The 13682-nt window shown below is 39.6% G+C and overlaps 1 protein-coding gene and 1 long non-coding RNA gene across 5 annotated transcripts in view; one reads left to right on the top strand and one right to left on the bottom strand.

The window, feature by feature from the left end:
* Nucleotides 1-8594, top strand: part of NTN4 (netrin 4) — a 136777-nt gene extending 128183 nt beyond the window's left edge. For 3 of the 4 annotated variants that reach the window (XM_027774354.1, XM_006154874.3, XM_027774352.1), the window contains 2 exons: nt 1953-2123; nt 8428-8594. In XM_027774354.1, the coding sequence (XP_027630155.1) occupies nt 1953-2123; nt 8428-8564 (308 nt within the window). In that variant the 3' untranslated portion in view covers nt 8565-8594. The remainder of the gene's footprint in view (nt 1-1952; nt 2124-8427) is intronic. The other variant, XM_027774353.1, reaches the window with a different exon arrangement.
* Nucleotides 8542-9958, bottom strand: LOC106735527 (uncharacterized). Its single transcript, XR_001370816.2, has 2 exons — nt 8912-9958; nt 8542-8857 (listed from the first exon to the last, which is right to left on the bottom strand). It is a non-coding gene; the product is annotated as an uncharacterized LOC106735527 (long non-coding RNA).
* Between the last annotated feature and the right edge of the window lie 3724 nt (nt 9959-13682).

Raw genomic sequence — 13682 nt, 5'->3', positions numbered from 1 at the left:
CTTGCCCTCTCTATATCTCTCCAGCAATACCCTATGGCAAAAACCTGGGAGGGAAAAAGCATATTACAACTATAATAATTTTCTATTTAAGAGAACTTGCAGAAGAGAGAATAGGGAGATGTTAGGTAATGGATACAAATTATAATTAGGAGGAATATGCTCTGGTGTTCTACAGCAAAATAGTGTGACAATAGTTAACAATCATTTCTCATATATTTCAAGATAGCTCAAAGAAGTTTACATGCCCGCATCACAAAGGAATGACAAATGTTTGCAGTGACAGATATACAAATTACCCAGATTTGATCATAACACATTGTATTCATACAACAAAGAAGTACTGCACTCCATAAATACATAATATGTACAATTATGTCAGTTATATACATAAAAAAGAGAAAACTTGCCCATATTCTTAATGGTGTAATGACACACCTTGACCTTATTAAGTGCAGTACACCAACAGACTTGGAAAAAAATTGGCTTCTCCTACCTCATTCTCTGGCTTAATAGGAAAAATACTTGATGCATTTGTTTGTTCCGTTAGCAAAAATATTTACTGAGTGACCGGAGTGAATAAACAAGGTGCCTGCCCTCTCTGAGCTCACAGTCCAGCGGGATAATCATAGTGAAACTTTACTGAGTCTTAGTCAGACACTTCTTCATGCGTTTATCTCTAGCTGGATTCACCTCTGATCAACCAATCATGCCAACTTGAGCCTTCACTTAGCATCTCAAAACTTGCTTCTTCATATATAAAATGAGACTAGATGAGCTCTTAAGTCTAAAATCTGATGATTCTACAGAGATAGCTGTCTGACATGAATTATGAACTCTATTCTCAGGTTATGGAAACAGACAGGGTAAGATTCTCTCATTATACACCGATCTCCAGGTAACTCTATTCTCAGGTTATGGAAACAGACAGGGTAGGATTCTCTCATTATACACCGATCTCCAGGTTTTTGCCATGGGGCACGTGTGCTCACCCGAGAAAGACAGAGAGAGACAGAATGAGAAATCACCCCCTGCAGGAGTGATGGCCATGCTGATATCCCTTCTCCTCCATTCTCCTTCTGAGATTTGGGCATACACATGCGCTCAGCTTGATTTTCAGGCCAGGTCTGGGACTCGAACTATGGTCAGCCATGTGGGAGTCCAACACCTTAACCACCACACCATCTGCTGGCCCCAAGAGCTCCTGTAATAATAGAGCATTGCATCCCACTGTTCCTTAGGTCTGTAGTCTTCCCCATCCCAGTTAATCCCCAGCCATATCCATTTCATAGATGTGAGGACATCACAGAATCAGGAGCTGTATAGAAGAACAGAACTCTGCCTTTGTAGAGGGACAGCTTCCCTAACCATGGTCAGCCCCCATCTTACACCAGGAAAAGAATATTAAGTCGTCAACAGTATTATGTCATTTCTTTAGAATATGCAAAATGTATCTGGCAGTAGTATCATTTTGTTCTCTGTCATAGCACTCATCTCGAATAGGATAATATAGTCAGGATCTAAATAATAACCAGAATAGCCATTCTACTTCCTATGTATCTTCTTTCTCTACAGATTTGATAGCTGAATGTATTTAAGATTATATCTGCAGTAGGCAAATGATCCATATCCTCTTAGCATAGATATGGGAAGAGGTCGCAGCTGAAATGGCCCAGGAAAGAGATAGCTAATATATGAGGCTGTCAGGAAATTCATGGCATATTTCTCTGTGTCTATGCGAAACTGTGTCAGGACTTTCCCAACGACCCAGTAGATGAGTGAGATGAAACCAGTGCAAAGATGAACGAGCCTAATGATGCTCAAGGCTAAGTCCCACATTGTTATTATCATGCATTCCCTTTGCCATACTCTGAAGTGCCATTTTAAGTTGTTCAGACTGCAACAGAGACTATGAAATTCTATGCACTTTGACTTTTGGAACTGTGTTATTGCAGTGCTAAAAATAAAGATTTTGTCGGCTCATGATAAAGGGTCTCACGCTGAAGTCAACGTGAAGATTAAAAAAGTCTTAAAATCTACCAAATTGAAGATTTTACGAGGAAAGAGGACCTTATATCCAGAATCGTGGACGAACAGAGGCTGCACTTGTCCAATCCTCAATCCTGGTGAGCATTAGACTTTCCTATTGTAATTCCTATCTTGCTCGCAGATCTGCCATTTGTCTTACATTCTCTGATCCACAACCTGAATTGTCTCGGCAAGAGCATCTCTCCTTTTCACCAGCTGAATTCTGGGGAAAATCCGAATGGAATTCTTTGAACTGACATCAGAAAATCATTTTTCTTCCATGCGCGCTATAAAATACTCTAAAATCCAGCCATATAATACTCTGTGTCCTAAAAGACAAGCCTCAGATTGGTTCCAGGTGCCAGCTGCATAGAAAGCACTTTCATGAATTTATCTGCCCCCTAACTTTATCTGCAAGCTAGGTCCTATTACAGTAGAACCTGTTCCCAAAGGAAGTTCAAATGCAAATTCCATCTGTGCAAATCATATTGAATTCATCCTTCCTATTGCATGAGAAGCATCTGTTTCTCCTGGATAGAGAACAACTTTCAAGCTCTCAACATCTTGCTTCTCATTAAATGATCATTCTGGCTTCAAATTAGTAACAGCAGAAATATACAGAACAAAAGAAATATAGATTTCCAGAGAAAGTTGGAAAGGGGAGAGATTTGATGTGCACCTTAATGTGGTGGCAGGGGTGCAGACAAGCCAGCAAGCCCAGGGGTCCTTGCCTGTGCACAAGTACACTCTTCTTACTGTCAAAAGCTGCTTATTTTTCTATCTCCCTCATTACATTTGAGGAAAGGATGTAGGTAATTTATTACAGTAATTTCAGTGTCTACCCCTAAGACCTAGATAACAGTAACATAGTACTTACATAATAGGTTCTAGTAAAACTAATAAGGATTCCAAAAAATCCTTTCTGTTTCCCCATTCGTGTGTAGTCATTATCTGTGTCACAGTGGCACAGTTGAAACAGGTGTATGATTTATGTTCTGGAGCTAATTTATTCCTCCATAAAAGTCCAGGAAGCCACAGTTGTGTTAATAAGTCTTTTATTATAAATTTGAGAGAAACAGATAACTGAGAGAGGTAAACAGATTACTGAAAGAGAGAGTAATCTAGTCATAAAATATCCCCTCACTCTGGGGCCAGCAGTGGTGTGGTGGTTAAAGCACTAGATTCTCACATGGCCAACCACAGTTCAAGTCCCAGACCCAGTAGCTTGAAAATCACGCCAGGCACATATGCATGTGTGTTCAAAATACTGAGAAGAGAACAGAGAAGAAGGGATTGCAGCGTGGCCATCCCCCTTGGGGGCGATTTCTCACTTTCCCTCTCTCTGTCTCTCTGACAAGCTCATATGCCCTATGGCAAAACCAAATATTTATACATATGTACCAACTAAACATGTGATTTTTTTTCCTAAATGATGACCAATTTCTTATATGCTTTCTCCATGTCTTCAATACTCTATTTAAATTGCTTTCAATTTTAATAAGGAATAGGAAAAAGAAGACATTTTACATCATAAACTACAAATAAATGTAGTTCCAAAGAACAAACTGACATAATAAGAAGCATGGAGTTTGAATAAAGGAAATTATTCATTTCAGCTTTCTTTTCTAATAATCTGTGCTTAGAGACTCTTTTGATAAGCACTTTTTTACTATCTTAGCAAAAGAAAGAAAAACCCTGCCCAGTTTTTTAAGGACATTCAAAACAAAAGTTGCGACCATCTGAGCCACCCTCCAGGAAGTGAACTATACTTCCTTATCAGGTTTCTGCCAAACATTCAAAGAATCAACTGAGTTCATCACAATTGAAAACATAAGTGCAATTATTCAAAGAATTCTTGAAAACATGTTTACTTGCTTTGAAGAAAAGACTGGAACCTGCCAAAGTAAAACCAGACTTTTCTCTTTCATTTTACTTTGTTTTCCTTTTTTTTACAAGTTCAATAGCTAAGGCTAACGAAAGCTGATAAGAAAATTCTGAAACCTTCCATGCCAACTTGCTTTCTTTGCTACTTTTGAAAGAAGCCATCTGATTAGCTAATGTATCCCTGAAAATTCATTCATTCTCAATTCACGCATACATTCATTTATTCATCAATCACCCATTTTAAAATACCAAGGCTAGCACTACCGTCATATTTTCCTTTTTCTATGAGTATAATATAAACGTTGTGCCCTCAAACATGTAGATATTAAAAGCATAGAGATATGAAAAGTAAAATATAAATGTTAATAAGAGAGGTAAAAGTTAACATTGTCGTGCATGCTGTTTTAGTATGATGTTCTATAATTTATGGGTTTGTTATATCTTTTTATTATTTTAATTTATATCTGTACTTTAATGGTAAATGTTTCTAGTATTTGTCTTATTTACAGTTTCAAAGTAAACTCATTTAAAATCCTAGACTTGGGATCAGCAGATACCATAATGGTTACACTGCTGGACTTCCATGTAGCCGACCATGGTTCAAGGCCCAGACCCAGAGGCTTGAAACTCATGCCAGGCGCATGTGTGTGTGTGTGCCCAAGATCCCAAAAGGAGAATGGAGGAAAAGCAGCGTGACCAGCCCCCCGGGGAGTGATATCTTGCTTTCTGTCTTCCTATCTCTCCCTGTCTCTCCAGTGAGTGCATGTGCCCTATAGCAAAAATCTCTAAATAAATAAATAAATAAAATACTAGACTTAAGATTAAAAGTTCTTAAAAGCTGTTACTTGTATTTTTAATGAGGATTTCCTTAATTTAGAGGTTTTACAATGTCAAGACTATTTTATATTTATAAAGAATTCTTTCTTTCTTTCTTTCTTTCTTTCTTTCTTTCTTTCTTTCTTTCTTTCTTTCTTTTCAATTTGCTGTAGGACATGTGCACTCACCAGAAAGAGAGAGATGGAAAGTGAGAACACTAGCTGCCAGGTCCAAGACTCAGACCACGGTCAGCCATGTGGGAGTCCACCACACCACCTGCTGGCCCCAGTACTATTATATTTTTAACTCATTTGTTAATTAAATACCAAGATTCTTTTTCATGAAAAAGCTAAGATTACCCTTTAAAGAATTTATATACTTTATAATCCATTTTATATGTGCTGTTGTGATGTCATCAATTAACACCAGGATGGCTTTTTTTTCTTTTTTTTTTTTGGAGAGGTTTTTGCTATAGGGCGTGTGTGCTCACCAGAAAGGTAGAGAGAGACAGAGAGACAGAAAGAGAGAAATCACCCCCCTGGTGGGGGGGGATGGCCATGCTGCAATCCCTTCTCCTCCATTCTCCTCTCAGGATCTTGGGCACACATGCACATGTGCCCAGCATGAGTTTAAGCCACCGGGTCCAGGACTCGAACCGCAGTCGACTACATGGGAGTCCAGCGACATAGCCATTACACTAACTGCTGGTCCCAAGGATGGCTATTTTTTAAGTTTAAGATCAGTTTCTTTAATATTTAAAGAATATTATCTTTAATATTAAATTAATATTTTTTATTATTGAAGCAATAAAATATGTGTACATTATAGAAATTTAAGGGGAGTGTTTAAATTTTATATTTCTACACTCCCTAAGTGACCTTTATTAATATCTTAGCACAGATTCTTCTAAATCTTTCTCTACATGTGATATAGTATTTTTTAACCAAAATGAAATGATAGCATATGCTCTATTCTGTAATCGGCTTTATTCAGTGAATAATATGTACCTTCCACTTTCTTTTTTTTCTTCTTCTTTTTTTTTTTGGAGAGGTTTTTGCTATAGGTCACGTGTGCTCGCCAGACAGACAGAGAGAGACAGAAAGCGAGAAATCACCCCCCAGGGGGGATGGCCACGCCGCAATCCCTTCTCCTCCATTCTCATCTCGGGATCTTGGGCACGCACGTACACACACCCAGCGTGAGTTTAAGCCACCGGGTCCGGGACTCGAACCGTGGTCAACTACGTGGGAGTCCAGCGACATAGCCATTACACTAACTGCTGGTCCCCCATTTCACTTTCATATTCTCTAACACAGAGACCACATTCCTACTTCCCTACTGATCCCAAAGTTTTTTAGAGCTGGTTTGTGTTTGCCAATATTTAATCTAGGATCACATGTAGTTATCTAATTTTTCAGTCCTTTGATTGTCTTTTATTCTAGCAGTTTCCTCTTTTATGGCTTATTAGCCCCCAATCAAGCTTTTCTTCAGAATTTACAGGCTATATAGAAAATAGAGGAAAAAGTTAAACATCACCACAAGGAACCACCAGATAAACTTAGAAGGTCAGATAATCTGCAGGACACTTACCCTCTTTCCTTCACCTCCATTCTCTCAGGATCTTGGGCACACATGCACATGAGCCAGGTGTGATTTTCAAGTCACCCAGGTCCGGGGCTCAAATGCCACAGTCAGCCATGTGCGATCCAGCTGCCTTAACCTCCACACCACCTACGGGCCTTTTCAATTGAATTTTAGCATCTAGTGTCCACTTAATTTGATTTTTAAAGTATACGTGTCTTTATTGGAAAGTTTATTTTACAAACATCATTATTTGTTTATAAAATCATTTATAGTTCCATCTTTTTTTTTTTTTTTTTGGTTTTTTTGGTTTTGTTTTTGTTTTGTTTTGTTTTTGCCATAGGGCACATGGACTCACCAGAGAGAGACAGAGAGAGGGAAAGTGAGAAATCACCGCCAAGGGAGGATGGCTATACCAGTCTCTTCCTCCGTTCTCTTCTCAGGATTTTGGGCACACATGCACATCGGCCTGGTGTGATTTCTAAGTCTGCTAGTCCAGGGCTCAAATCGTGATCAACCATGTGAGAATCCAGAGTTTTAGCCACCACGCCACCTGCTGGCCTCTGGCTGATCAGATCTTTAAGAAACTTTCTCAATATCAAAGTCAATATTATTATAAGCATTTACTGAGATTGTCATATTTCCTTTTATCAATGTTAGGGACTGAGACCATTTTTTCATTGTGTGTGTGTGTGTGTGTTTGTTGGCCCAAATTTCTTTTTTGTGGCCTGAAAAGAATTTTGAATTTTAAGGTCAGGACTAAATCCAGTCAAGTCTCACCCTTTTCTTGTTGTTATAATGTATGACAAGCTAACATCCTATGCCAAAAATCCTAAGCCAAAAAATGCCAACTTTATATAGGGAATATGTGTTATTTTATTTAATCATAGCTCTCTTCTAATGTTTTCTCTAATAAAAATCTATAAAATCCTCCTTATTATGTATCTTCCTTATTGTCCTCCTTGCTATAGCGACAGTGTCTCCAAGAAATCCTAGCAGTATGAGGGGTCCTCAAAAAGTTTATGGAAAAGCATATTATGGAAAAAAACATGCATGACTTTCTTCTTCTTTTTCTTTCTTTCTTTCTTTTTTTTTTTTTTTTTTGAAGAGGTTTTTGCTATAGGGCACATGCACTCGCCAGAAAGACAGAGAGAGACAGAGAGACAGAAAGCGAGAAATCACCCTCCAGGGGGAACAACCACACCGCAATCTCTTCTCCTCCATTCTCCTCTAGGGGTCTTGGGCACGCATGCACACGCACCCAGCCTGAGTTTAAGCCACCGGGTCCGGGACTCAAACCGCAGTCGACTACATGGGAGTCCAACGACATTGCCATTGTGCCAACTGCTGGTCCCACCATGCATGACTTTCAAGGACTTTTGCACCAAAATAAACTCCTACTTTAATCGCATTTTCACAAATTTTTTGAAGCACTGTCATATATGAAAAGACTAGAATTCTCATTTTTTTACCATAGAGGGTGATAGAGTATAAAGTAAGTTTTAGTATCAGACAGGCTCAAGTTTCAGTCAGAATTCTGCTACATTCTGGGGGACACCAAACACATTTCTTAATCTGTGGAACCTCAGGTTCCTCATTTGTAAAACAAAAAGAAAAATACTATCTGCTTCTCAGGGTTATTTTCAAGATGAAAAGAAATACTACATGTAAACACTTAGCACATACTAAACGTTTATTAAATGTCAGCTATTGGGGCTGTCAGGTGGCATGATGGTTGAGGCATTGGACTCCCACATGGCTGACCATGGTTCAAGTCCCAGACTCGGCAGCCTGAAAATCACAACAAATCAATAGATCAATAGAATAAATAAATGTTAAAAAAAAATTAAATGTCAGCTATTATTATCTACTGCTCCCTATTTCAGCCATGAATATATATGAAACCAAGAACCAGGGCCAGCAGGTGGCATGGTGGTTAAGAGGCTGGACTCCCACATGCTCAGCCCCAGTTTGAGTCCTGGAGCTGGAGGCTTGCTTTCTCACTTCCCCCACACACACCCTTTGGTGAACACATGTGCCCTGTAGCAAACTGAATAACAATAACAAGAACCATAGATATCTAGCATAATACTACGTAGCCCTTCATTTTTTCTCTTTCAGGTTTGGAGTACCTCGTAGCAGGACATGAGGACGTAAGAACAGGCAAGCTAGTCGTGAACATGAAAAGTTTTGTCCAGCACTGGAAACCATCTCTTGGAAGAAAAGTCATGGATATTTTAAAAAGAGAATGCAAATAGCAATACAGGTGCGTAGCACATGATAGCACTTCCCTGCGTGCAAAATACAAACGTAACGGAAAGGAAACCTCAAGAATGAAACTGGAATTATTTCAAGTGCCAAAATGTACAGAAATGTTCCCCTGCATGGGCCTTGGGTACCCTGTCCCTTCTGAGCCCATGTTTACATACACTTTCATTTCATTTCGTTTTGTTTTGTTTTTCCTAAAGAGGCATGAAATCCCCTAGGCTGACACCTGTTTTCTTTTTTTTTTCATACCTGTTTTCTATGGGACTGATTCTCAGATCCACACCTATTACGAGTATGTTGATAACGGCATATTTAGCAGTGATCTATTAAGACACACCTATTACGAGTATGTTGATAACGGCATGATATTTAGCAGTGATCTATTAAGGACAGTACCCTTAGCAAGGACTCCTCCTCCCGGCCTTAGATATGTAACGCTTGTATTTGATGCTACTAAAAGTAACCAAGGAGATGTTAAAGAATCCCCAGCTCTATTATCAGGAAAGGTGTTTCTTAAAAAGAGCCTTCTCTTGTGTGTTGTGTGTGAACGTCGGACTGTGGGGGGTTACGGGACCCTCTCCACGTGTATATAATGGCTCCTTGTATAAAGCACTTTACTACCAGCCACTTGTGTTGTGAGAGCCCGGAGGCCGCTGTGGATGGACAGGAAAGGACGAGGAAGAAAACCCACTGAAACAGAAGCACTGCCGCCGCGTGTGGACAAAAGCGACCCTACCAAGGAAGTCGTATTTAACTCTGAATTCTTGGAGAAACTACGTGAGGATGGCGCCTGAAAGGGCATCCGTTCTCATGAAGTCTCAGCTTCGGGCTAGAGGTTCGATTCCAAGACGATGAAACTTTAAAAAATTTGTTTAAAAAAAATTTAAATGAGAAGAGACTTTAAAATAAGAGAAAGAATTCCTAAGTGTAGAAATATGCTTGGCTAAAGGGGAAAGGGACTTTACATTTTAAAAAGCTCACTTTTTTGCAATGCACTTGTGTACACTACAAAAATGATCGTAGACACACAGTTTGTCATAGTCTTGTGTTTAGTATTTAAACCTGAACGTCAAGACACTTTTGCTCCTTGTCTTTATTAACAATAGATGGTCGTCATAGTTACCCAGTTTCTGCCACTGTGTATGTGATGGTTCACCAGATACAAGTTCTCGTAATTATCTACCTTCTGTTCCCAGGCATAACCAACTATACATACAGTTTCTTCTGCACTTGAATATACAAAATGTAAATCGCAGTGCCATACGATTAACTTCACATATGGAACATATTTTTCCCTGAGGTCCTGTGGACTTGCAAAAAATATATATATATTGCTTTGTTCGTTTGTTTTTATATTTCATGTACGTAATAAAGGAATATGAGCTCCTGATTTTTGTCTCATGGCCTTTTTTATTGTTGTCACATACATTTATTGTAGGCTAGTGATATTCCCAATGTCTGTGGAGCTTCTACCAGTCTTTCAGTTCCTTCCGTCTTCAGTCTTCCAATGGCAGACTTTACTGTGACAGCCGAAGTGGTGGTGTGGTCCAGGCACCAACAGCTGCTGTTTCACGCAGGAACCAGAGTGCTAGATCCCCACAGCCTGTCTCTCTCTCTCTCTCTTTTTTTTTATTGGAGAGGTTTTTGCCATAGGGCGTGTGCGCTCGCCAGAAAAAGAGAGAGACAGAGAGACAGAAAGCGAGAAATCACCCCCTGGGGGGGATGGCCACGCCACAATCCCTTCTCCTCCCTTCTCCTCTCAAGATCTTGGGTACACACACACAGATGCCCGGCCCACAGCCTGTCTCTTCATCTTGGTTTTGCTACAGAAGGAACAAGTTGGCATGTTGGCTGATTTCAATTGTCTTCACTGTTTTCCGGAGGGAGGCACCATAGCAGGTGTTGTATTTATCAACGATCCTGGCCTCGGTGCATTTAGCCATATCACCACCAACCAGGTCCAAACCCAGAGAACTCATTTGGTTTTTTCTTTCAGAGAGATTTTTGCTATAGGGTGTATGCACTCACAGGAGACAAAGAGAAAGTGAGAAACCACCATTCCTGGGGGATGGCCACACTGCAATCCCATCTCCCCTATGCTCATCTTGGGATTATGGACGTATATCGACATGCACCAGGTGTGAGTTTTAAGTGTCAGGGTACAGGACTCAAAGCACGGTAGACTATGTGGGAGTCCAGTGCCTCAACCATTATGCCACCTACTGGCCCCTTTGTCTCATTTCCTCACAACTCTTTCAATGATGATAAAGATCACTTCTTAATGAGGAAACTTAAACCTAATTCCTAAAGTAAGCAAATCAAATGAGAGGGCCTGATGTTTGTACTCGTTATTCTAAAGTTCAGGAGTGGAGCAAAAGCTAATTCATATGGATTTGATTTCTGTAGCCTTGGGATGCAAGCTTTTTTCATCAGGTGTGCCGCAATTTTTATTACATTTGCTTTTCAATTAAATGTAAGAAAAATTCATTGTTGAAAACATAGAAAAAGCATAATGGGAAAAAACCACTCAGAATCCAGCCATCCCACAATAACAACTGTCAGCATTTTAATCTCAATGGTGTAGACCATTTTCCATGTATATGTGTTACCTTTTGTATCATCAGAATTAAATTATATTCTTTTTAGTAATTTATTATTATTATTATTATTATTATTAATTTGACAAGAGAGAGAAAGGAAAAATGGGAGAGCAAGCCACCAGGTCTGAGACTCAAACAGCAGTCAACCATGCGGGAGTCCAGCACCTCACCCACCACGCCAGCCCTAAACTATAAGTACTGTTTTGGTGTTCTTTCTTTTTCAATTTGCCAGAGGTTATGGATACTCACCAGACAGGGAAAGAAAGAAAGCACCTCCAACAGGACATGATCACACCATAATCCTTTCTCCTACACTTCTCCCTCCTTTCAGGGTTTTAGGCACGCACACATGCTTGGTATGTTTTTCAAGCTGCCAGATCTGGTACCCAAACCATGAGGTTTGCCATGTGGAATCTGGACACCTTAACCTCTCTGCAACCAGCTGGCCTTTTAATTCCAATGTGTTATGAACTTTGTAAAGTCTCCTTGTTTAGTGTTTTGAAAGTACTGATAGACAAAGCATAGCAGTGTTCCCCTGTAGGAGTAAGAAGGAGGATTTTTCCCTTTTTATTTTGGATAAATCTGTATCCCTTGACTTTCTTTCACTTATCATATAGTACTTTTGTAATTTACTTTTTTTTTTTTTTGGAGAGATTTTTACTATAGGGCATGTGCGCTTACCAGAAAGACAGAGAGAAACAGAGAGACAGAAAGAGAGAAATCACCCCCCCCGGGGGGGGGATAGCCACACCATGATCCCTTCTCCTCCATTCTCGGCATCTTGGGCATGCACACACAAGTGCCCGGCGTGAGTTTAAGCCATCAGGTCTGGGACTCAAACCGCAGTTGACTACATGGGAGTTCAGCAACACAGCCATTATGCTAACTGCTGGTTCCTGTAATTTTCTTTTTAAAATAATTAAAATTTAATCAAGTATGGACCAGCAGATGGCGTAATGGTTATGTCACTGGATTCCCATGTAGTCAATCATGGTTTGAGTCCTTGGACTCAACAACTTAAAACTCACACTGAGCACATGTGTGTGTATGCCCCAGATCCTGAGAGAAGAATGGAGGAGAAGGGACTGTGGCGTGGCCATGCCTTCTGGGGATGATTTCTCTCTTTCTGTCCAATGAACACACATGCCCTTTGGCAAAAATCTCTTAAAAATAAAAAATATATATATATATTCAATTGCTTTAAAAGTATATTCAAGTAAAATTATAAATGAAAGTTTACCAATTCTTGGGCTCCAATATGTCTTCCCAGTTCTCTTTGACTAGAATCTTCTTTCTCAGTTGCTTTTTCAAGCACCTTTTCTGGAAACAATCAAAAAAAGTCACTGTCTTAGTCCATTATTGCACGGCTGACATCTGAAACTGAGTGATTTATATAGATATAAATATTTAAAGAGATGTTTGGGCTGGCAGGTTGTGTGGTGGTTAAGGTGCTGGACTCCCAGGTGTCCAACTCCGGTTCAAGTCCCAATCTGGAAGCCTGTTTTCTCACTTTCCCTCTTTCTCTCTTTCTTTCTCTCTGGTCAAATTAAAAAATAATAATAACAAATAAACTTTTAAATAAATAAAATAATTCCTTTTTAAAAAATAATAGATGTTTATTCAGTTCACGGTTTGGAAGTCTGAGGTCCAGGAGCCAACTTCTGGTTAGGCTACAAGAGGGCGCAAAACGAGATTTTGAGCAGAGCAGCTGTCCATTAAACTTCTCTTTGTTCTGGTCCGTATCCATGTGGGCTCTGCCTGCCTCATTTCCTCTCCTTTTATACACCAAAACTCAGTCATGGGGACTCTGCCCTAATGGCTTTACCACACCCAGAGACATCACCCTGGGTCACCATGAAGGGATTAAGTTTTCGCTTAACACCTTTACAGTACAACCAAGTCCCAACATTTGAACTGTTTCCGGACAGCCCATCATCACCCACTAAGACCAAATTTCACATCGTGAGCATTAGGGACATAAACTATTATCTAAACCATAATCTTGTTACAAACATTTCTTAACATTTCTTAACCTCAATGTCCTAATTCTCAACCACTTGCCGTCCTTCCACTGCAGTTCTAAACTTCCTATGAGCATCATTTGACTCCCAAAAGTAAGGGAAGAAAGAGAAAAAAGAGAGGAACAAAGGAAACCACTGTTCCCCATTTGTAAAAATAAACAAAGGGGCCAGCAGGTGGCATGGTGGTTAAAGGTACTGGACTCTCACACAGCTGACCATGGTTCAAGTCCCGTACCTGATCGCTTGCTTTCTCACTTTCCCTCTCTCTCTTTCTCTCTCTGCTCAAATAGAAAATAATAATAATAATAATAAATTATTATTAAATTTAAATAATAAAAATAATAATTTTTTAAAAGTAAACAATAAACACTCCCTGACTTCATTCCCATTCTGTCATTCCATCAATCTACCACACTCATATGTACACTTCCTACTCCTCAGTATCTTTCAAAATAGCCACCTTGGTGTCAAGGCAACCGAGTCGAGT

The sequence above is a fragment of the Tupaia chinensis genome, unplaced genomic scaffold (genome assembly GCF_000334495.1).
Source record: "Tupaia chinensis unplaced genomic scaffold, TupChi_1.0 Scaffold000423_1, whole genome shotgun sequence".
Classification (NCBI taxonomy): domain Eukaryota; kingdom Metazoa; phylum Chordata; class Mammalia; order Scandentia; family Tupaiidae; genus Tupaia; species Tupaia belangeri.
This window is presented reverse-complemented; position numbering and strand designations above follow the sequence as displayed.